The sequence below is a fragment of the Bacillus rossius genome, chromosome 17, assembly GCF_032445375.1.
Source record: "Bacillus rossius redtenbacheri isolate Brsri chromosome 17, Brsri_v3, whole genome shotgun sequence".
Classification (NCBI taxonomy): Eukaryota; Metazoa; Arthropoda; class Insecta; order Phasmatodea; family Bacillidae; genus Bacillus; species Bacillus rossius.
Genome location: NC_086344.1, coordinates 39,789,242 through 39,815,211, shown reverse-complemented (window position 1 = coordinate 39,815,211; position 25,970 = coordinate 39,789,242). Strand labels below are relative to the sequence as shown.

Sequence of the window (25,970 nt, the reverse complement as noted above, 5' to 3'; positions counted from 1 at the left end):
AACAAAGAGAGAGAGAGAGAGAGAGAGAGAGAGAGAGAGAGAGAGAGAGAGAGAGCGTAGTACTACCTACACAAAGCACTCAGAACCTAGCAGCGGGACCAGGAAACAAACAGGAACAAAGAGAGAGAGAGAGAGAGAGAGAGCGTAGTACTACCTACACAAAGCACTCAGAACCTAGCAGCGGGACCAGGAAACAAACAGGAACAAAGAGAGAGAGAGAGAGAGAGAGAGCGTAGTACTACCTACACAAAGCACTCAGAACCAAGCAGCGGGACCAGGAAACAAACAGGAACAAAGAGAGAGAGAGAGAGAGCGTAGTACTACCTACACAAAGTACTCAGAACCTAGCAGCGGGACCAGGAAACAAACAGGAACAAAGAGAGAGAGAGAGAGAGAGCGTAGTACTACCTACACAAAGCACTCAGAACCTAGCAGCGGGACCAGGAAACAAACAGGAACAAAGAGAGAGAGAGAGAGAGAGAGAGAGAGAGAGCGTAGTACTACCTACACAAAGCACTCAGAACCTAGCAGCGGGACCAGGAAACAAACAGGAACAAAGAGAGAGAGAGAGAGAGAGAGCGTAGTACTACCTACACAAAGCACTCAGAACCTAACAGCGGGACCAGGAAACAAACAGGAACAAAGAGAGAGAGAGAGAGAGAGAGAGAGAGAGAGAGAGAGCGTAGTACTACCTACACAAAGCACTCAGAACCTAGCAGCGGGACCAGGAAACAAACAGGAACAAAGAGAGAGAGAGAGAGAGAGAGAGAGAGAGAGAGAGAGAGAGAGAGAGAGAGAGAGCGTAGTACTACCTACACAAAGCACTCAGAACCTAGCAGCGGGACCAGGAAACAAACAGGAACAAAGAGAGAGAGAGAGAGAGAGCGTAGTACTACCTACACAAAGCACTCAGAACCTAACAGCGGGACCAGGAAACAAACAGGAACAAAGAGAGAGAGAGAGAGAGAGAGAGAGAGCGTAGTACTACCTACACAAAGCACTCAGAACCTAGCAGCGGGACCAGGAAACAAACAGGAACAAAGAGAGAGAGAGAGCGTAGTACTACCTACACAAAGCACTCAGAACCTAACAGCAGGACCAGGAAACAAACAGGAACAAAGAGAGAGAGAGAGAGAGAGAGAGAGAGAGAGAGAGCGTAGTACTACCTACACAAAGCACTCAGAACCAAGCAGCGGGACCAGGAAACAAACAGGAACAAAGAGAGAGAGAGAGAGAGCGTAGTACTACCTACACAAAGCACTCAGAACCTAGCAGCGGGACCAGGAAACAAACAGGAACAAAGAGAGAGAGAGAGAGAGAGCGTAGTACTACCTACACAAAGCACTCAGAACCTAGCAGCGGGACCAGGAAACAAACAGGAACAAAGAGAGAGAGAGAGAGAGAGAGAGCGTAGTACTACCTACACAAAGCACTCAGAACCTAGCAGCGGGACCAGGAAACAAACAGGAACAAAGAGAGAGAGAGAGAGAGAGCGTAGTACTACCTACACAAAGCACTCAGAACCTAGCAGCGGGACCAGGAAACAAACAGGAACAAAGAGAGAGAGAGAGAGAGCGTAGTACTACCTACACAAAGCACTCAGAACCTAGCAGCAGGACCAGGAAACAAACAGGAACAAAGAGAGAGAGAGAGAGAGAGCGTAGTACTACCTACACAAAGCACTCAGAACCTAGCAGCGGGACCAGGAAACAAACAGGAACAAAGAGAGAGAGAGAGAGAGCGTAGTACTACCTACACAAAGCACTCAGAACCTAGCAGCGGGACCAGGAAACAAACAGGAACAAAGAGAGAGAGAGAGAGAGCGTAGTACTACCTACACAAAGCACTCAGAACCTAGCAGCGGGACCAGGAAACAAACAGGAACTAATAGAGAGAGAGAGAGAGAGCGTAGTACTACCTACACAAAGCACTCAGAACCTAGCAGCGGGACCAGGAAACAAACAGGAACAAAGAGAGAGAGAGAGAGCGTAGTACTACCTACACAAAGCACTCAGAACCTAGCAGCGGGACCAGGAAACAAACAGGAACAAAGAGAGAGAGAGAGAGAGCGTAGTACTACCTACACAAAGCACTCAGAACCAAGCAGCGGGACCAGGAAACAAACAGGAACAAAGAGAGAGAGAGAGAGAGCGTAGTACTACCTACACAAAGCACTCAGAACCTAGCAGCGGGACCAGGAAACAAACAGGAACAAAGAGAGAGAGAGAGAGAGAGCGTAGTACTACCTACACAAAGCACTCAGAACCTAGCAGCGGGACCAGGAAACAAACAGGAACAAAGAGAGAGAGAGAGAGAGCGTAGTACTACCTACACAACGCACTCAGAACCTAGCAGCGGGACCAGGAAACAAACAGGAACAAAGAGAGAGAGAGAGAGAGAGAGAGAGCGTAGTACTACCTACACAAAGCACTCAGAACCTAGCAGCGGGACCAGGAAACAAACAGGAACAAAGAGAGAGAGAGAGAGAGAGCGTAGTACTACCTACACAAAGCACTCAGAACCTAGCAGCGGGACCAGGAAACAAACAGGAACAAAGAGAGAGAGAGAGAGAGCGTAGTACTACCTACACAAAGCACTCAGAACCTAGCAGCGGGACCAGGAAACAAACAGGAACAAAGAGAGAGAGAGAGAGAGAGAGAGAGCGTAGTACTACCTACACAAAGCACTCAGAACCTAGCAGCGGGACCAGGAAACAAACAGGAACAAAGAGAGAGAGAGAGAGAGAGCGTAGTACTACCTACACAAAGCACTCAGAACCTAACAGCGGGACCAGGAAACAAACAGGAACAAAGAGAGAGAGAGAGAGAGCGTAGTACTACCTACACAAAGCACTCAGAACCTAGCAGCGGGACCAGGAAACAAACAGGAACAAAGAGAGAGAGAGAGAGAGCGTAGTACTACCTACACAAAGCACTCAGAACCTAGCAGCGGGACCAGGAAACAAACAGGAACAAAGAGAGAGAGAGAGAGAGAGCGTAGTACTACCTACACAAAGCACTCAGAACCTAGCAGCGGGACCAGGAAACAAACAGGAACAAAGAGAGAGAGAGAGAGAGCGTAGTACTACCTACACAAAGCACTCAGAACCTAGCAGCGGGACCAGGAAACAAACAGGAACAAAGAGAGAGAGAGAGAGAGAGCGTAGTACTACCTACACAAAGCACTCAGAACCTAGCAGCGGGACCAGGAAACAAACAGGAACAAAGAGAGAGAGAGAGAGAGAGCTTAGTACTACCTACACAAAGCACTCAGAACCTAGCAGCGGGACCAGGAAACAAACAGGAACAAAGAGAGAGAGAGAGAGAGCGTAGTACTACCTACACAAAGCACTCAGAACCTAGCAGCGGGACCAGGAAACAAACAGGAACAAAGAGAGAGAGAGAGAGAGAGAGAGCGTAGTACTACCTACACAAAGCACTCAGAACCAAGCAGCGGGACCAGGAAACAAACAGGAACAAAGAGAGAGAGAGAGAGAGCGTAGTACTACCTACACAAAGCACTCAGAACCTAGCAGCGGGACCAGGAAACAAACAGGAACAAAGAGAGAGAGAGAGAGAGAGAGAGAGAGAGAGAGCGTAGTACTACCTACACAAAGCACTCAGAACCTAGCAGCGGGACCAGGAAACAAACAGGAACAAAGAGAGAGAGAGAGAGAGAGAGAGCGTAGTACTACCTACACAAAGCACTCAGAACCAAGCAGCGGGACCAGGAAACAAACAGGAACAAAGAGAGAGAGAGAGAGAGCGTAGTACTACCTACACAAAGCACTCAGAACCTAGCAGCGGGACCAGGAAACAAACAGGAACAAAGAGAGAGAGAGAGAGAGAGCGTAGTACTACCTACACAAAGCACTCAGAACCTAGCAGCGGGACCAGGAAACAAACAGGAACAAAGAGAGAGAGAGAGAGAGCGTAGTACTACCTACACAAAGCACTCAGAACCTAGCAGCGGGACCAGGAAACAAACAGGAACAAAGAGAGAGAGAGAGAGAGAGCGTAGTACTACCTACACAAAGCACTCAGAACCTAACAGCGGGACCAGGAAACAAACAGGAACAAAGAGAGAGAGAGAGAGAGAGAGAGAGAGAGCGTAGTACTACCTACACAAAGCACTCAGAACCTAGCAGCGGGACCAGGAAACAAACAGGAACAAAGAGAGAGAGAGAGAGAGAGAGAGAGAGAGAGAGAGAGAGAGAGAGAGAGAGCGTAGTACTACCTACACAAAGCACTCAGAACCTAGCAGCGGGACCAGGAAACAAACAGGAACAAAGAGAGAGAGAGAGAGAGAGAGAGCGTAGTACTACCTACACAAAGCACTCAGAACCTAGCAGCGGGACCAGGAAACAAACAGGAACAAAGAGAGAGAGAGAGAGAGAGAGAGCGTAGTACTACCTACACAAAGCACTCAGAACCAAGCAGCGGGACCAGGAAACAAACAGGAACAAAGAGAGAGAGAGAGAGAGCGTAGTACTACCTACACAAAGTACTCAGAACCTAGCAGCGGGACCAGGAAACAAACAGGAACAAAGAGAGAGAGAGAGAGAGAGCGTAGTACTACCTACACAAAGCACTCAGAACCTAGCAGCGGGACCAGGAAACAAACAGGAACAAAGAGAGAGAGAGAGAGAGAGAGAGAGAGAGAGCGTAGTACTACCTACACAAAGCACTCAGAACCTAGCAGCGGGACCAGGAAACAAACAGGAACAAAGAGAGAGAGAGAGAGAGCGTAGTACTACCTACACAAAGCACTCAGAACCTAACAGCGGGACCAGGAAACAAACAGTAACAAAGAGAGAGAGAGAGAGAGAGAGAGAGAGAGAGAGAGAGAGCGTAGTACTACCTACACAAAGCACTCAGAACCTAGCAGCGGGACCAGGAAACAAACAGGAACAAAGAGAGAGAGAGAGAGAGAGAGAGAGAGAGAGAGAGAGAGAGAGAGAGAGAGAGAGAGAGAGCGTAGTACTACCTACACAAAGCACTCAGAACCTAGCAGCGGGACCAGGAAACAAACAGGAACAAAGAGAGAGAGAGAGAGCGTAGTACTACCTACACAAAGCACTCAGAACCTAACAGCGGGACCAGGAAACAAACAGGAACAAAGAGAGAGAGAGAGAGAGAGAGAGAGAGCGTAGTACTACCTACACAAAGCACTCAGAACCTAGCAGCGGGACCAGGAAACAAACAGGAACAAAGAGAGAGAGAGAGCGTAGTACTACCTACACAAAGCACTCAGAACCTAACAGCGGGACCAGGAAACAAACAGGAACAAAGAGAGAGAGAGAGAGAGAGAGAGAGAGAGAGAGAGCGTAGTACTACCTACACAAAGCACTCAGAACCAAGCAGCGGGACCAGGAAACAAACAGGAACAAAGAGAGAGAGAGAGAGAGCGTAGTACTACCTACACAAAGCACTCAGAACCTAGCAGCGGGACCAGGAAACAAACAGGAACAAAGAGAGAGAGAGAGAGAGAGCGTAGTACTACCTACACAAAGCACTCAGAACCTAGCAGCGGGACCAGGAAACAAACAGGAACAAAGAGAGAGAGAGAGAGAGAGAGCGTAGTACTACCTACACAAAGCACTCAGAACCTAGCAGCGGGACCAGGAAACAAACAGGAACAAAGAGAGAGAGAGAGAGAGAGCGTAGTACTACCTACACAAAGCACTCAGAACCTAGCAGCGGGACCAGGAAACAAACAGGAACAAAGAGAGAGAGAGAGAGAGCGTAGTACTACCTACACAAAGCACTCAGAACCTAGCAGCAGGACCAGGAAACAAACAGGAACAAAGAGAGAGAGAGAGAGAGAGCGTAGTACTACCTACACAAAGCACTCAGAACCTAGCAGCGGGACCAGGAAACAAACAGGAACAAAGAGAGAGAGAGAGAGAGCGTAGTACTACCTACACAAAGCACTCAGAACCTAGCAGCGGGACCAGGAAACAAACAGGAACAAAGAGAGAGAGAGAGAGAGCGTAGTACTACCTACACAAAGCACTCAGAACCTAGCAGCGGGACCAGGAAACAAACAGGAACTAATAGAGAGAGAGAGAGAGAGCGTAGTACTACCTACACAAAGCACTCAGAACCTAGCAGCGGGACCAGGAAACAAACAGGAACAAAGAGAGAGAGAGAGAGCGTAGTACTACCTACACAAAGCACTCAGAACCTAGCAGCGGGACCAGGAAACAAACAGGAACAAAGAGAGAGAGAGAGAGAGCGTAGTACTACCTACACAAAGCACTCAGAACCAAGCAGCGGGACCAGGAAACAAACAGGAACAAAGAGAGAGAGAGAGAGAGCGTAGTACTACCTACACAAAGCACTCAGAACCTAGCAGCGGGACCAGGAAACAAACAGGAACAAAGAGAGAGAGAGAGAGAGAGCGTAGTACTACCTACACAAAGCACTCAGAACCTAGCAGCGGGACCAGGAAACAAACAGGAACAAAGAGAGAGAGAGAGAGAGCGTAGTACTACCTACACAACGCACTCAGAACCTAGCAGCGGGACCAGGAAACAAACAGGAACAAAGAGAGAGAGAGAGAGAGAGAGAGAGCGTAGTACTACCTACACAAAGCACTCAGAACCTAGCAGCGGGACCAGGAAACAAACAGGAACAAAGAGAGAGAGAGAGAGAGAGCGTAGTACTACCTACACAAAGCACTCAGAACCTAGCAGCGGGACCAGGAAACAAACAGGAACAAAGAGAGAGAGAGAGAGAGCGTAGTACTACCTACACAAAGCACTCAGAACCTAGCAGCGGGACCAGGAAACAAACAGGAACAAAGAGAGAGAGAGAGAGAGAGAGAGAGCGTAGTACTACCTACACAAAGCACTCAGAACCTAGCAGCGGGACCAGGAAACAAACAGGAACAAAGAGAGAGAGAGAGAGAGAGCGTAGTACTACCTACACAAAGCACTCAGAACCTAACAGCGGGACCAGGAAACAAACAGGAACAAAGAGAGAGAGAGAGAGAGAGAGAGAGAGAGAGCGTAGTACTACCTACACAAAGCACTCAGAACCTAGCAGCGGGACCAGGAAACAAACAGGAACAAAGAGAGAGAGAGAGAGAGAGCGTAGTACTACCTACACAAAGCACTCAGAACCTAACAGCGGGACCAGGAAACAAACAGGAACAAAGAGAGAGAGAGAGAGAGAGAGAGAGAGAGAGAGCGTAGTACTACCTACACAAAGCACTCAGAACCAAGCAGCGGGACCAGGAAACAAACAGGAACAAAGAGAGAGAGAGAGAGAGCGTAGTACTACCTACACAAAGCACTCAGAACCTAGCAGCGGGACCAGGAAACAAACAGGAACAAAGAGAGAGAGAGAGAGAGAGCGTAGTACTACCTACACAAAGCACTCAGAACCTAGCAGCGGGACCAGGAAACAAACAGGAACAAAGAGAGAGAGAGAGAGAGAGAGCGTAGTACTACCTACACAAAGCACTCAGAACCTAGCAGCGGGACCAGGAAACAAACAGGAACAAAGAGAGAGAGAGAGAGAGAGCGTAGTACTACCTACACAAAGCACTCAGAACCTAGCAGCGGGACCAGGAAACAAACAGGAACAAAGAGAGAGAGAGAGAGAGCGTAGTACTACCTACACAAAGCACTCAGAACCTAGCAGCGGGACCAGGAAACAAACAGGAACAAAGAGAGAGAGAGAGAGAGAGAGAGCGTAGTACTACCTACACAAAGCACTCAGAACCTAGCAGCGGGACCAGGAAACAAACGGGAACAAAGAGAGAGAGAGAGAGAGAGAGAGCGTAGTACTACCTACACAAAGCACTCAGAACCTAGCAGCGGGACCAGGAAACAAACAGGAACAAAGAGAGAGAGAGAGAGAGCGTAGTACTACTTACACAAAGCACTCAGAACCTAGCAGCGGGACCAGGAAACAAACAGGAACAAAGAGAGAGAGAGAGAGAGAGAGAGAGCGTAGTACTACCTACACAAAGCACTCAGAACCTAGCAGCGGGACCAGGAAACAAACAGGAACAAAGAGAGAGAGAGAGAGAGCGTAGTTCTACCTACACAAAGCACTCAGAACCTAGCAGCGGGACCAGGAAACAAACAGGAACAAAGAGAGAGAGAGAGAGAGAGAGAGAGAGAGCGTAGTACTACCTACACAAAGCACTCAGAACCTAGCAGCGGGACCAGGAAACAAACAGGAACAAAGAGAGAGAGAGAGAGAGAGAGAGCGTAGTACTACCTACACAAAGCACTCAGAACCTAGCAGCGGGACCAGGAAACAAACAGGAACAAAGAGAGAGAGAGAGAGAGCGTAGTACTACCTACACAAAGCACTCAGAACCTAGCAGCGGGACCAGGAAACAAACAGGAACAAAGAGAGAGAGAGAGAGAGAGAGAGAGCGTAGTACTACCTACACAAAGCACTCAGAACCTAGCAGCGGGACCAGGAAACAAACAGGAACAAAGAGAGAGAGAGAGAGAGAGCGTAGTACTACCTACACAAAGCACTCAGAACCTAACAGCGGGACCAGGAAACAAACAGGAACAAAGAGAGAGAGAGAGAGAGAGAGAGAGAGAGAGCGTAGTACTACCTACACAAAGCACTCAGAACCTAGCAGCGGGACCAGGAAACAAACAGGAACAAAGAGAGAGAGAGAGAGAGAGCGTAGTACTACCTACACAAAGCACTCAGAACATAACAGCGGGACCAGGAAACAAACAGGAACAAAGAGAGAGAGAGAGAGAGAGAGAGAGAGAGAGAGAGAGCGTAGTACTACCTACACAAAGCACTCAGAACCAAGCAGCGGGACCAGGAAACAAACAGGAACAAAGAGAGAGAGAGAGAGAGCGTAGTACTACCTACACAAAGCACTCAGAACCTAGCAGCGGGACCAGGAAACAAACAGGAACAAAGAGAGAGAGAGAGAGAGAGCGTAGTACTACCTACACAAAGCACTCAGAACCTAGCAGCGGGACCAGGAAACAAACAGGAACAAAGAGAGAGAGAGAGAGAGAGAGCGTAGTACTACCTACACAAAGCACTCAGAACCTAGCAGCGGGACCAGGAAACAAACAGGAACAAAGAGAGAGAGAGAGAGAGAGCGTAGTACTACCTACACAAAGCACTCAGAACCTAGCAGCGGGACCAGGAAACAAACAGGAACAAAGAGAGAGAGAGAGAGAGCGTAGTACTACCTACACAAAGCACTCAGAACCTAGCAGCGGGACCAGGAAACAAACAGGAACAAAGAGAGAGAGAGAGAGAGAGAGAGCGTAGTACTACCTACACAAAGCACTCAGAACCTAGCAGCGGGACCAGGAAACAAACGGGAACAAAGAGAGAGAGAGAGAGAGAGAGAGCGTAGTACTACCTACACAAAGCACTCAGAACCTAGCAGCGGGACCAGGAAACAAACAGGAACAAAGAGAGAGAGAGAGAGAGAGCGTAGTACTACTTACACAAAGCACTCAGAACCTAGCAGCGGGACCAGGAAACAAACAGGAACAAAGAGAGAGAGAGAGAGAGAGAGAGCGTAGTACTACCTACACAAAGCACTCAGAACCTAGCAGCGGGACCAGGAAACAAACAGGAACAAAGAGAGAGAGAGAGAGAGCGTAGTTCTACCTACACAAAGCACTCAGAACCTAGCAGCGGGACCAGGAAACAAACAGGAACAAAGAGAGAGAGAGAGAGAGAGAGAGAGAGAGCGTAGTACTACCTACACAAAGCACTCAGAACCTAGCAGCGGGACCAGGAAACAAACAGGAACAAAGAGAGAGAGAGAGAGAGAGAGAGCGTAGTACTACCTACACAAAGCACTCAGAACCTAGCAGCGGGACCAGGAAACAAACAGGAACAAAGAGAGAGAGAGAGAGAGCGTAGTACTACCTACACAAAGCACTCAGAACCTAGCAGCGGGACCAGGAAACAAACAGGAACAAAGAGAGAGAGAGAGAGAGCGTAGTACTACCTACACAAAGCGCTCAACAGCAAACAGGAACAGAGAGAGAGAGAGAGAGAGAGAGAGAGAGAGCAGTACCTGCATTACCTTCATGCCCGGCTCCTTCTCGGTGAGCGGGCGGCAGTACACGGGCACCGGCACCGGCACGTGGCCCGAGCCGCTGCAGCTGGAGGCCGTCATGCGCGCGGGGGGGCCCTTGGCGGGCAGGCTCCAGCCGTACGCCTGCACGCGCCCGTCGTCCTTGCGCACGTGGGCGCGCACCTGGCGGTACTGCTCGCGCCGCTCCGTCGCCCTGCGCTGCTGCACCTTCTCCGACGAGCTGCCCCACACACGCGCACACACACCACCTCAACGCACTGGCGGGAGGAACAGGAGCGGCTGCCCTACACACACACCGCCCCTTCCTTCATTCACCACCTGAACGCACTCGCGGGAGAAACAGGAGGAGCCCGGAAAAAACCTGCCGAAAATCTTCAGTCCCTACATGAATGGTGGAGTTCATGAGTGTTTGGACAAGCACGGACGTAGGTATCATGCATGCACCGAACCCAATGACGGGTTGATCAGCCGCAATGGCGGGTTGAATTGTATTCCACATAACCGTCACTGGTTGTCCGACTGTGAGATCCACAAACGGACCGTATTTCACAGCATACGCCGAACAATTTGCGCTAAATAATAGTAGTGCACAATGGATACACAGAAAATAACTGTAACTAGGGCACATTAACAATAAAGAAAGTGTGGTTAAGAAGTAACAACCGATAAAATTTATGATTTTTAGAAATCAACACCGTGACCAAACGGGAATGGGGACGGTGGGGCGGGATGGGGGGGGGGGGGGGAAGAAGCCAATCCAAAACAAGAGAAAAAAGAAAAATCTCGCCTAGCATTGTATTTAATAACACCAGATGAACAAACTTTATTTTTAATTTAGGTCATGCTGGGATCATAGCTTGTATGTTTGCTAATAAATTTTCCATTCTAACAACACATAATACAAATAAATGTAAAAAAAAATAAAACGAAAGACTTTTAAAAAAACAAATATTTATTTGTGACAAAATTAACAAGCGAAAACCAAACGTGAATCAAATTCGGAAACTGCTTACCGTTACTGTTAATGGCTATTCCCTAAGGTACTGTGCTTTTTAACAAAATGAAAAAGAAACCAACGTGTTTCAAAATCAGTTTGTTATTAAAGACGCTATTCAGTAACAACGTAACAACTATCCAGACATCATAACTACCCAAATTTTAAGGGGATCACTACATGTAATCTGAGAAAATTGGTTTGCTATATCTTCTGGGAAAAACATATTATTTTTAACAAATCATAGCCTATGTCCATCTGCAAAAATTGTAGCTTTACAGCAGTAGAAGAATTTTCGAAATACCTAGTCCAGTAGTTTTAGAGTTTACTTCTTACAAACGAAACTAAACCACTGTCTCTTTTTACAATATTATTAAGGGCATGAGACAGAAACTGAAATTAAGTTTTACTTTGCCAAATGACTAGCAACTAAGGATGCATACAAAAAATGACTCCATTCCACAACAATAACTACAAAAACCTCAGGACAGTTAACAAAAAAAAACTCAAGAAATGGTGACAGAAATGAATTATCTCTGTAGCCAATGATTGCATGCAAGGTCATAACAGATAATTATACTCCTTATTCTTACTGTGCACCGGATTTATCTGAATAGGAACCACCCTTGTTTTTTGGTAATTTTAGCAATCTCAAAACACAGTAGACCTATAACAACACCCTAAAAAAAAAAATGGAACACAGCATTGAAACAAAATAAGTGTGAATTAAATCAACATGATGCTAAACTGGTTAATTATGCAGCAAATAGTGCTGAGTTAATACTTAACTTTTCTTCTGTCCTATGTACTACATTATTTATTAAAACATTGAGTGCATCAGGGGTGCATCAGGGGTGCATCAGGGGTAGGAATAAATCCCCTCCACCCCCAATTCCTAAGAACTCCTTAAATCACTATCACCAAACAAAAGAAAATAATATGAAAGCAAACACCAGGAAAAAAGATTAAATTCTGTGTATCGCAGTGGTGTAGCCAAGATTTGTGTATGGGGGGTGTTAAGAAGAATGTGCACCCCCCCCCACCCCCCCCCGTAATAAAGCGGGGGTCCGGGTGTCCTCCCCCGGGAAAATTTTGATTTTAAGGTGTAAAATAGTTATATTTCAGCAGTTTTCGGTACTTAAATTTAAATATTGCAATGGTAAAAATTTTACTAATTTTTAATATGAAATTTGTTTGAGTGATGAATAAGAAATTTAATTTAAGATTTGGGTAAGGGGGGGGGGGGGGGGGGGGGGGGGGTTGAACCCCTAAAACCCCCCCCTGGCTTCGCCCCTGTGTGTATGTTCCTGAATGTAATAATTAACCCAACTCATTCAATAACTACTATTTTGCATATGTTGTTGTTGTAACTTAGCCACGATTCAGGTGGAGACAGACCAACACAGAGGCTAGTGTTTTGTCGTGATCACGACGCCAGTCGAGCACGCGACCGGAACACTCACATCTCCGGATCCAAGAAGTCGAGGCCGCGCTTGCGGTCGTTGAGGGAGCGCTTGCGCATGGTGTCGAGCGCGGGGCTGATGTGGTGCGTGGGGCGCGTTGTAGCGCACGTTCACGTACGGCAGGGGCTTCCGCTGCAGCTTGTCCGTCGGGCTGAACAGGTTGCTGAAACTGGGCACGCCAACACATCATCTTCCACACGAAGTCCACCCCAAGGGGTCCCTACTACTAGGTATATTTATTTATTTATTTATTTGTAATTGTAACATGCCAACTAACAGGACAAAGCCTTCGATGGTAGGCACACAATTAGACACAAATACACTCACAATAATAAACATAAACAAAAAACACAAAACAATACAATAAAATACAATATAAAAACAAAACATGTAACAAAGACAATAAAACAAAATTTAAATGTTACAATTTAGACAATACAGAACTAAAACACACATGATCATTAAGAACTAAGGAAAATAATTGAAGTCTTTATCAAATTTATTAAAATTCGTTATTAGCCTAAAGATAAGATCATTATTTCTATTAACTGTGCATAAAGTGGAAGTTAAACGACTGTTAAAAGGAGGTATTTTTGATTGTTTTTCTGTGTGTTAATGCAGTCATCTTTCTTCTCCAATTCTTGTGGTTTCTCTATGGCTAAGGCCCCCGAAAACATTGTAAAGCGTGAAATTTAAGAAAAACCACAAAACTCAGAGGTTCGAAAGATTTTCAGGAAAATTTCAACATGTTTGTGGAAACACAAAGTTTGGCATGAAACACAACCATTTCCACGAGTTTATCAACGTCATTTCTAAAAGCTCTTCAGTTCACAAAGTATGTCTGGAGAACACGAAAACCAAATCCAATATCAATTTACTTGGATATCACAATGTTGTATTTTTTTATTTTTACAAAAGTGCCAATTGTTAAGTATTTATGAAACTGCACAAACATCATCTGTATTTCTCTATTCTGCGCATACAACACCCAAAGTTGAAAATCTTGTACCGTATTCACCTGAAACGGGTTGCCTCTACGTACGTGTCGCAACCTTTAACTTTGGGGCAAAACAAAAAAAAAAACATTTTCACCGTCTAAGGGTCGCCCTCTAATGAGGGTTGCACCGTACGTCTGTCTTCAGTGAGAGTTCCACGGATACAAGTGGAAAGTCTCGGCCGACGCGTCGGAAATACAGCACCGGCGCGAGGCGGCCCACTCCTGCCACAAGAATGAGACGCTCGCCCAGAGCAGGAGGAGAGGCGCGGGCACCATGGATACAAGTGGAAAGTCTCGGCCGACGCGTCGGAAATACAGCACCGGCGCGAGGCGGCCCACTCCTGCCACAAGAATGAGACGCTCGCCCAGAGCAGGAGGAGAGGCGCGGGCACCATGGATACAAGTGAAAAGTCTCGGCCGACGCGTCGGAAATACAGCACCGGCGCGAGGCGGCCCACTCCTGCCACAAGAATGAGACGCTCGCCCAGAGCAGGAGGAGAGGCGCGGGCACCATGGATACAAGTGAAAAGTCTCGGCCGACGCGTCGGAAATACAGCACCGGCGCGAGGCGGCCCACTCCTGCCACAAGAATGAGACGCTCGCCCAGAGCAGGAGGAGAGGCGCGGGCACCATGGATACAAGTGGAAAGTCTCGGCCGACGCGTCGGAAATACAGCACCGGCGCGAGGCGGCCCACTCCTGCCACAAGAATGAGACGCTCGCCCAGAGCAGGAGGAGAGGCGCGGGCACCATGGATACAAGTGAAAAGTCTCGGCCGACGCGTCGGAAATACAGCACCGGCGCGAGGCGGCCCACTCCTGCCACAAGAATGAGACGCTCGCCCAGAGCAGGAGGAGAGGCGCGGGCACCATGGATACAAGTGAAAAGTCTCGGCCGACGCGTCGGAAATACAGCACCGGCGCGAGGCGGCCCACTCCTGCCACAAGAATGAGACGCTCGCCCAGAGCAGGAGGAGAGGCGCGGGCACCATGGATACAAGTGAAAAGTCTCGGCCGACGCGTCGGAAATACAGCACCGGCGCGAGGCGGCCCACTCCTGCCACAAGAATGAGACGCTCGCCCAGAGCAGGAGGAGAGGCGCGGGCACCATGGATACAAGTGAAAAGTCTCGGCCGACGCGTCGGAAATACAGCACCGGCGCGAGGCGGCCCACTCCTGCCACAAGAATGAGACGCTCGCCCAGAGCAGGAGGAGAGGCGCGGGCACCATGGATACAAGTGGAAAGTCTCGGCCGACGCGTCGGAAATACAGCACCGGCGCGAGGCGGCCCACTCCTGCCACAAGAATGAGACGCTCGCCCAGAGCAGCAGGAGAGGCGCGGGCACCATGGATACAAGTGGAAAGTCTTTGCGTCCCGAGTCTCGGCTGACGCGTCAGCAATACAGCACTGGTGTTGATAGTCTGTTTAACACTGCGGGATGGAGGGGGGAGTGGGGGTTGTGAGGCGGCCCCTACTGCTAAGAATGAGACAGGAAGAGAGGTGCGGGCGGACTCACAACTTCCAGATGCTCTGCTTGCTCTTCCTGTCGAGCGCGGCGGGGTCGTTGCGCGACGCGCGGATCATCTCGGTCCAGCGCACGGCCTCCTGGAGCTCCATGAAGCGCTCCTTGTACTGGTTCCTCTCCATGAGCACGCGCGCCATCTCCACGCGCGTGAAGCGCTTGCGCTGCGCCATGGGCACGTCCTCCTGCGGGCACACACGGGCCCGTCACTCCAGGAGCAGCACGGCACGGCACGGCACGGCACACTCCCTCTCACTCCCTCCCGGCCACGGCCCACGCACTAGGTGTGCGTCACCGGCAGATACGACGACACTTCTCCGGCAGTGGCGTAGCCAGGATTTGTGTACGGGGGGGGGTGTTAAGAAGCATGCCCCCCTCCCCCACCCCCTGTATTAAAGCGGGGGGGGGGGGGGGAGGATCCGGGGGTGTTCCCCCTGGGAAAATTTTGGATTTTAAGGTGTAAAATAGTGCTATTTTAGCAGTGTTTTCGGTACTTAAATTTAAATATTGTAATGGTAAAAATATTATAATTTTTAATATAAAATTTGTTCGCATGATGTATAAGAAATTTAATTAAAGATTTGGTGCTAAGGGGGGGTGGGTGGGGGGTGTTTGAACCCCTAAAAACCACCCCCCCCCCCTCCCCCCCGGCTACGCCCCTGTTCTCCGGCACAGAGCCTTGGATCCCAACCCGGTTGCAGTCGCGAGTCGTTCCAAGGCTCAAGAAAACAAAAAGACCAGAACGGGGGTAATGGACGGGAAACAATAATTGCACAGTTCGCATCTTACAACTGCAAATCTGCATCACTTTCGGGCCGAATACACTTTCAACCGTAAACTTGACGTTTTCTTGTGGCATACAACACTAAGATACCTATACCATATCAAAAAATTTACATATTTTTGGTAGAAAATAGTTGAGTGAATAAGTGAAGCACTACCTATTTAAAATTCTTTAAACCATTCTCATGAAAAATATGTACCTCTTAGGTACAGAATTATGATTTAATCTTTTTTCTCTAAATGATACCCCAGAAAAATGTACAAAACATCACATCACAAGATTATAACTTTTACGGGAGCATTTTATTGATTTGTTTCTACTTTATTTATTTTCAGGTTCCTCTGCTAGAAGTAGAAATTACTTAATGAAATTTTAACAATAAATTCTTAAAATTTGTTATTAGACAAAAATAATTGTTTTTTTTTTTATTTTATTTTAAAAACTTTTATAAGATATAGTATGAAACAAATGCACTTCAGACATGGTATGAGTGCTCTACAGCAATGCATGGAGCATTAATGTACAACATGGACCTGGAACTAACTATAGTTCATAATAAATGGATTATGTGTTATTTACCTCCCAGGTGTGTGTGAGTGTGTATTCATATGCGCATGTGCATGTGGGCCAGTATTCGTTCGTGTGTGCATGCATGTGTGTGCAGGCTCTAAACATAAATGCTGTTTTTAAACTACTAATTATTAATTGAGATGTAAAAATAATAAAAATAACTATACTCAACCACTAAATGATTGTCTGCAAAATACACACTGTACTATCGGCACGTTGAAGCTTGCAACAGTGCTTCGCTAAACTGACGATTGTCCCTTGCAAACGCAGAAAACACTTGTACATATTCCATCGGAGGTTGCAGGTAGTGGGGTGTAAATTGTTCTGTCTGTGACTGTTAATTTACTCGAAACTGTTCCTAGTTATTTTCAAATAAAAGAGTTAAAAATGAATTTTGAAATTTATTCTTCTCCTGACGAAAATACATGTCCATCACACAATTCCATAATGTGCTAAAAAAATTAAATACTCAATTCTGCAGATTGCTCCTCAAAGTTCTGTGCTTTAATAAAATAATGTCTAGCAACCTCGTCATCTAGGAACCGAAGAAAGGGGAATTAAGTTCCGGTGGACCAACGGGCCATTCGGGCCTAATTTATAATGTTAAACATCTGAAAGATTGAATAAAAAGGAAGGTTAAAATTTACTGTGTTACAATCCCGACCCCAGACGTTATATTATCAGCTTCTATGCACTCAAAAAAAATTTTTTTTTCTTTGTGAGCCATCAAACAGTGCAACCTATCAGCACAGCACTCGAACAACGACTGACTAAGGTACGCAACTACAGCCGACCACGCAGAGAAGGGGCAGTCACGTAACCTAACAGACCAACCACAGCACAGCTATTACTCACAAGGACACATCAGTACACAAATTACCTTAACCTCGCTGCAAAGCGTTTCCGCAAAAAAACATACATGGAAACCACAAAGTTCATTCCGAATGGCTGGCACAAAAACAAAATAATTTTACCGTCTCCCATGGAAACGAACACCCGCTGATTATCTGATCATTAGAATACAAACAGAAATGCCTGGATATCTCGGTACCTGAAAAAAAATGTCTGAAAAATTAGCGCCACCTCATTACGCACCTGTCTCTCGTCCTTTATTTTACCAAAACAACACGCATGTTCTAGAAACATAATGTAAGCTTATAAAAAAAACTCAAATGTTTAAATACAGTATATGCATAAAAATAACATTGAAAGTAAAATACTGAGAAATGCACATTAAAAAAAACACACTAACCTAAAAGACACTGTGAAAACCAGTAAAATTATGGTTAAAATGCTTTACTACATTAAATAAGTCAATATCAGAAACAATTGTAGGAATATAACAGTTAATAAACCACAAATACAAAACTAGGTCAGCACGATCTTAAGTGTACATAATCAGCTGGAGAACATCATGTCCTAGGACTACTTGCAAAGCTGGGGCGGGCACCCTGTGGGAGGTGATTATGAAAACTCACTCCCTACCCCCAGTACCAGACACCCTCTGCATTAGCAAGCCACGTGAACGCCTGCACCCTCTGAATTATTATTTTCTACAATCTTCTTCCTCGAAAATCAAATCTTTAGGATATCATTAGCTCATCCTTAATAATTGCAATAGTGCCTCAGTTAACCAAACTGCAAACTAACTGAGGTTCAATACTATCCGAGCCGACCTGACGTGCCAACACGGGCAAGACTGTTGAAACACTTGCTTGGGGACCAATGAAATGATGAAACTGTCATCAGAAACCTCGAGAAAATAAACTCCCGAAAGTACCTTTACTCGTCGGACGAATCATGGAGTGACGTTAACGAATATGCAATGAAGAAGAGCTGAAAAAACATCACCCTGAAAAGTGATACCTCTCGACCAAATGAAAACAAATAATATCTGTGTTACCAGAGAATTTGTTTATCCGGGGTTGCTGCGGTTAATTGACTCCACTGTGTGTATTTTGGCTTGACGAACAACAGAACCTACTGGCTGTGCACAGTTGCCGGCCTAGTGCGGCTGTTGTAACAGCTAGAGTCGCGTGGGGGAATATCACTTGGTACACACTCCCAGTGGCTACACGCTCAAGCCTGGCAACAACAGGATGCCCCTCCTGGGTGCAGCGAGCCTCAGACGGCACGCAGGGGTGGCAACATTCAGCCTCGGCCAACTGCGCAGACAGTAGTTCACACTCTGCAGTCTAGGGCACGTGTCTCGAACCACCCATGTCCAGGCCACACTGGCCGCGGCCCAGGAAACAAGCGAAACTACGAGAGAGTAAGGTACGAACGCTTCAGGTGGTTGGAACCTCTCCGGCTTGTGACAGTTTTCACATGTTCCTTCGTAACCTAAATTTATACAAGTGCCATTAGAATACAAGTAATATGTTAACTGTCTTTTTAAATTACATATGATTTAGCTGTGGTTAGGTAATTTTGTATCCTCTGGAATCATAGTAGAAAGTGTGTTCCAGCTTACATGAACACTTGTATTGTCGCCAAGCGTTGTCTTTCACTCAAGAAGGCGGTAAAACATGAAACCAGGTGCTCTAATGAGATGTCAGTGAGAACAATTATTCCAAGCTGAAAACTGTGCAGTTGGTGACAGGAAGCAGAGCATGCAGACTGTGCACACATGCTGCGTAGTAGAACATTTTTTTGAGTCCAACATTGAACATCTTATTTGCCAATAGAACTGTCAAAATAATGTGATAGTTGACACCTCATCGAAGTAAAACCTCGTGTCACATGTCCTTATTTTACACATTGGAAGTTCGCACAGATCATTACAAACGCATTTCAATATTTTTTATATTCACATTCGCAAAAGCGCATGACTGTTATAAACAAACATCAAGGTTTACATCAGCTGAATTTGACAGTTCTGCTAGCAAATAGTACGCCAACATTGGCCTCATGTCTGTAAAGCAATAATTAGTAAAATTAAAAATGTTATATAAGAGGTTCATTCATATATATAACTGGAATTTTTTTATTACAGATTTATTGATGATATATGAAAATACAAATAAAATGCTTATTTCTTTCTTATTTCCTTAAACAGAAATAAATTTTCTCCATCGGATAAGAAGCTTTTTGATCTCTTCATGAAAAAAATCAAATGGTTGCTCCAGTAGACAACTAAGCACCTGCTGTTCGACCGCAGCGTCGTCTTCAAATATTTCCCTTCTTAATGCCTCCTTCAGTGGACCTTCCGCAACCTGATGGCTTTGATTTTCCACTTTATTACGACCATTTAATAACTTCTGGGCTCAATTGAATACTTGAACTTCATTGTCTAGAAAACGAATAACTACGGGCTGCACAACTGACGCTGTTATTTTTGTCCACTCGTGGAGAGACTGAAACGACAGACGTGAGCGTGAGGGTCCCCTCTCCATTCTCCCGCCCCCGATTCCCCGGCTCACGTCAGTCACTACTCGAGTCAAAATGAACCAAATTCCAGTTTATATTTGGATGGCCCTCCTATCAGTAGGGTTCTGCAAAAAATTTGTGTTATTTTTCTGGCAAAGATATATACACTGCGAACTGTTAATACATTCAAATACACCTCTATGAATGGTTTCCAGGTTATTTTAAATGCCTGAAAAAACCGGAAGACAAAAAAACAAATTTTACAAGAAGCACAAGGCCCAGTCTCGTACGGAGGGTGTCCACAAAAAAACCTGTCATAAAATTTTTTCCATTACTTTTCCTTTTCAGGGTGTCCAGCAAACCAGGATAGAAAAATTCCCTGACTTTTCCAGGTTTTCCAGACAAAAATGAAAATTTTTTCAGAAAAATTCAGATTGATATCTTTCAGAGATTTCTTAAATGAAAGTAACAAATCATTTGCAATTGTGTGGCCCAGAAATGCAGAGTTGTAATATCGTGTAGCAACAGCTTCCTTTTCCTTGTCCCAGAATCTGACGTAAATATCCATTTGTTGCATTTGAGCAACTTTGTTTAAACTTTAAACTTTCATCAAAAGCAAGAACAATATGATGACAGTCAACAACATTATTTAACATTTCCTTTTGAAAGTAAAGAGCAAGGCCTGACACAATTGTGTATGCTAATTTGGTTTTCTGTAATTGCATTCCTGCAGCTATTTCACTATCTGGAAACATTATTTTGAATAAAGATACACTATTGGCAGCAGACCTAAGAGAAGAATGCTGCATAATGGCATTCAATCACCACAAAATTTCTGGTCTTTCCTGAAATATTGTTCAACACCTCGAGAACTCACAGACTGGGATCCACTAGGCAAATCACTATTATGTGACAAAGAGCTTTGAGATGATTTGACGTTACCTGACGAATGAAGTTGTTCATTAGAGGCTTGTCCATCAGCAACTTGTCCATCGAATTTGCTTGTGGTAACTTTAGACACAGCAGTAACCGATTTGAAAAAAATACCAACTGACTTGGAAGAATTCACTGCATTATTTGCACGTTGGTGTTTTTGGCCTTTCATGTGGCTTGAAAGAGCTTGTTCGCCCATATTACTGAGGGAAACGACAGTCTTGCATAATATACAAAAAAAATTTAATTTATCGTCCAGCACTTCCGCGCACCAACTAAATGCTGGGTCAAGTAGCCATGTCGGATTGAACAATGTTTTCTTGAATTTAGACATTATTCACCGAAATGTAGAGGCCTAGTCGCAGCTCCAGTAAAATCTAGCAGAAAGACCGCGAAAGATTCGCAATAAACAAAGCGTACGTTTGTATGCACATTGCTACAGTGTAAAGAAATATGCTACATTTTATAACTTCCTAAGATCACAGCACTAAAATTCGTAAGTATTTTGGCTATTATTAGAGTACAAAAATTTCCAAAATAATATTCGTATCTTTCAAAGAAAATTATGTTTGACAATCTGAGAGAACTGACGAAACGTGTAAACAAATGGAAGAAACTGCAGTAATGGCGCCGGTGGTCGGTTCGGCCAGCTTCGGTAACTACACTCGAGAACCGCCAAAAGTATGGTATGTTGTAACCCAAAATATGGTACAGTAGCAATATATTAGGTAGACTAACTATGAACAGTAGCTTACAAGTTTACAATCTATGGTATTATCTGCCCCCTTCCTAACGTTGCGTGGGGTATTATCATCAAAATACGGTATGCATGTCATACATACGGTAGGTATTTATAGACTTCATGAAAGCAGCACGCTTGTATGTCGCAAGTCCAGATACGCAAAGGAAAACATTAGTTTAAATATGAATTGATTTGTAAAATAGTAAAACTAAAAAATGTATTCTGTAAATCTTTGAGAAAAACCTTCATGATAAGCAAGTGGTTAGTGGTTTTGGTCATTTCCAGAACTTTCACAATTTTCCCTGACTTTTCCCTGACTTTTCCCTGACCACCAAAATTCCCTGACTTTTTCAGGTTTCCCAGGTTTTCCAGGTCGACGGACACCCTGCTTTTGCTTTCCTTTCAGTATTTTTTTTTTTATTTTTTTAAAATAAATTTCAAAACTTGCAATTGTTCAAAGTAAATATAAAGAAAATCCAGCCGCCACTGCAGCTCTCCCTGACTAGAATGATGTGGACACCCCGGCGAGCGTGGAGAGGTAGAGAGGTAGAGAGGTGTAGAGGTAGCGGTGCGCAGGCGTACATACAGAGGGCCAGCTGACCTCGTCGTCCGACCTGGCCGCCCGGCTGGACTTGTCGGCCTCCTCGCGCACCCGTCGCAGCTCCTCCTCCAGCTCCTGCACCTTGTCCTGCAGCCGCGTCCTCAGCGAGTGCAGGGACTTGATGTCCTCGCGCAGGATCTCCTGCTCGCTGCGGCCCCACACACACACGCTCCCGTCACTCGCGCCCGCCCGGCACACTCTCGCAGGACAGCCAAGACACATACTTCACATGCTTTACAACATACGTACGTATTTCCAGTCTGTGATAAGAGGAATTGCTAATTCACAATAGTGCGGTGATTGCGACAGAATCCGTTCTCTCCTCGGCAGAGGCGTAGGAACCGGGGGGGACAGGGGGGGACGTGTCCCCCTGAACTTTTTGGGTGGAGGGGACTGTCCCCCCCCCCCCACCCCAACTTTCTAGACCGTGATTATTTTTATGTTATAATATTATTCTGCCCAACTTTATTTGTAATTTCTTCACTCATCAAATTTTATCTTAAGGAAACAATAATAATTTTAACTCTGCCCAACTTTATTTGTAATTTCTTCACTCTCAAATTTTATCTTAAGGAAACAATAATAATTTTAACATCGATGTATCCGATGGTTGGATACAAAACCCTGCTTGAAAAGCGCTATTTTGCACTTTTAAAATCAAAATTTTTCCCGTGGAGGACCCACCGGACCCCCCGTCTTAGTAAGAGGGGAAAGGGTTTACATGACATCAAAATCATTATTTGTCCGCCCCCCCCCCCCCCCAACTTTATGAACGCAGCTACGCCAATGCTCCTCGGCATTACTGAAGAAAACCTACGATCGTTGAAAGACCGAAGTGGGGGGAGATCAAAGGGGGAGCGCATGCACTTGGTAGTTGGTATACAAGGCAGGCGGCAGACGCCTCTCCTCCGCTGCTGGGACTCCTCCCGGGACCCGCCGAGTCAGAGCGACTACTCTCACGGCCCTGCTCGCGAGTCGAAGCGAGGGAGAGAACAGGAGGGAGCAGTGGCCGAGCTGTGTCTCCTACCCCTGGCTCCCCCGATGGGCAGGCAGTCAACTACTGCATCACCTCCCCGCGTGTCTTACCCTGTCCACACCCCGTCTCGTACGCACTAGACCTTCTGACCTCATCACGCGGACGGCCAGAAGACACTTTATTTTTTTTTTTTAAATGAAGATATTACCTGTTAATAAAGTGGAAGAAAATATGTTCAACTTATTTTTCTCAGCAATATGTATGCTACTTGCCTGCAATAAATAAGTTTACAGTTTGAGATTTTTTGATCAATGCTGTGTTCAGTTACAAGCCAGAGTTGCTGGAGCTACAGCTGCATCCAGCATGTTTCCTGAGGGGAGAGCAGCTCTCGAAGCCTGAATCAAGTCAAGAGAGTGAGGAGACAGTTCCTGTCCACTATTCACTATTGTATTCTAATTACAGCAAATCCCTGTTAAGAAGTTCCTCTAGGTACTTGATGAATTGAGAATTACACTTATTAGCAGGGAAATTTTATTAAAAGTGTAAAACTGTATGTACTTACAGGTCTAGTGCTCACATTTATAACCTATCATTAGGCCTGAGTGAACATTAAAATTTTTTAATACTAATACTAATAATAAACTATTCTTATTTGATTCAACCTCGAATACTAACACTTTGAAATAACGAATATGCGTTTGCTTACGAATATCTGACAAAGCATACATTGTGAGTTTATCGTATAACAACGTTCGCTGTTGAGATTAAGTCATTGGTGCTACATAAATACCCTTTTTGATGTTTTAATGGGACTTCATAATCAAAAATATGAACAATAAACAACATTATAAAGATGCAAGAAGTATTTAAAGTTTTTTTTTTCCCCACTTCTATCTCGCTAAACAGTAACGGAATAATCACGTGAACGATTCAACACACGACATATTTGTCATATCAAACTTGAAAAAATATATATATTAATTTTATTCATTTCGTCACATTCACCAGAAGTGGGAAAAAATGAATAATAATCAACAAAAATGAACTACAACACCACAAATCATGGGCACTCCATTTCGCTGGTCATTGAAAGAAGTAAAGTCATAGTTTCAACGGATTATAAATGAACAGTCACAAGCTGAGTTTCATAATTTCAATATTTCAAAAACATTTCTCATATAAATATTGTAGCTTACTTATTTATATTAATCAATCTTTCGCTTTAGTATCATTTGTCTAATCTTTCAGAAGTAATTAAATGATATGAAAAAATTGTTTTCTAATCCTCATTCTTATCATTTGAATTCAATATTTGTGTTCGAGAATAATTTGGTATTCGTATTCAAACTAATAAACTGGTATCAGTACAGAACTACTTATTAAGTGGGGTTCTCTTAAGAGGGTTTTACTGTAGAGATGAGCACAGATTGCACAAATTTTTCAAAGATAATGTACAGATGAGCTTGGTAAGACACTCACCTTGTCAGCTCATCCACTTTCACTATCAGGTCATCCTTGACAACATTCAGCGCATTCCTGCAACCAGTAAAATTATATCATTCTCAACATATCAAACAAAAATATTACAATTTATACACAGGAAACCATATCAAGCACAACTATGTGCTTTAACACATTGAAGAATGTGAAACACTTAAAACTCATCCAACACTACTACACTATATATGGTAAGTTGATTATAATCCATTTACTATTTTATACAATAAAAAAACTTGAACACTTACTTTGTCGCTAGGAGTTCGTTGTTTTCCAAAATCAGATTTTCAACTTCCTTGCCCATTCCTGCATTGGAAAAAAAAACAAGTTACAATTACAGGGCTTAAAAGTTAGTTGTTTTTTTTTATTTTAAATTTTACCCTTGATCTACAAACTTGTAGCCTAGACTTTACTATTCTATATGAACCTACATTTTACAAAATGGAAAATGGTTTTATCAAAAAAATGTATTGCATATCGACTACAAACTTGCCTTTTTTAAAACATAATCTACATGCAACCTTGCAAACCAGGGCACTATAAACATTTCAGTATTTATCTGTCTAACCATAATAAGTATGTACCATCACATAATACGAGTAGATGCTTTAAGCTCTTAAAACATTCATAAAATTATTCTTCTCTTAAGCACTGGAAAGAATGGTATTACATCATGTTAAAGTGGTGTAGCTAGCAGCGCGGGATGACTGTTATATCCAGGGATGAAAAATGCCACATGTCGAGTTCACATGTGACAAAACACATACAAACAGTGGCATCCTAAGCTATAACATTTGACCACACTGTGAATCTGCGACTGCGCTACAGTTACGATGTAAGTTGGCTGCAGTGCGGTCAGCCTTTAGCCGGAGCGACTGGGTTTGCGCAAGACACCCCACCCATCGGGATTCCAACCCGAGCCATCCCGGTAGGAGCGAACAGTCCGACCATGACACCCGTGTAGCTGGGCGACAGCGACATGCCGCAGCTACTCTCTCCACTTCTGCACTGATTACCAGTTAAAATACACACTATTTCAACCAAAGCCTCATATCGAAACAATTCATTCCAAAAAAGTAGTACCTTAACAGGCATAAAGTTCTTAAACCCACTCAATTCCAGCTCTTAGGGGTCCACCTACCCGGCCACACACACAGTGCTCAGAGCTTCAGAAAAAAACACGCAATTTAAAAGCCACACAAAAAACATTTAAGAATACTCTGAGAGCAGACGAACAATTCTGATTTCGCATTTCATTTTAATGGTATTTTTAGAATAGTCAAAATGGCTAAAACTCAGATTATCCTAATAAATTTTAGGCATGAAACACCCAATACAGATTCTTGAAAGCCATATAATGTTATGGTTATCTGTTATCTCTCAAATCATGCAGTTGCTTTATGCACGAGAAGACTGACGCCAGTTCAGAGGCAACACCGCGCTAGAAGCACCAGCGAGCGTCACACT

The 25,970-nt window shown here is 44.8% G+C and overlaps 1 protein-coding gene across 1 annotated transcript in view; it reads right to left on the bottom strand.

Moving 5' to 3' along the window:
• The window catches only part of LOC134540975 (C-Jun-amino-terminal kinase-interacting protein 4), a 90,082-nt gene that overhangs the window by 38,117 nt on the left and 25,995 nt on the right, over positions 1-25,970 (bottom strand). The window contains 7 exon segments of the mRNA XM_063384072.1: positions 10,045-10,276; positions 12,508-12,605; positions 12,607-12,682; positions 15,026-15,216; positions 22,031-22,178; positions 24,486-24,542; positions 24,752-24,809. Coding sequence (XP_063240142.1) covers positions 10,045-10,276; positions 12,508-12,605; positions 12,607-12,682; positions 15,026-15,216; positions 22,031-22,178; positions 24,486-24,542; positions 24,752-24,809 — 860 coding nt within the window.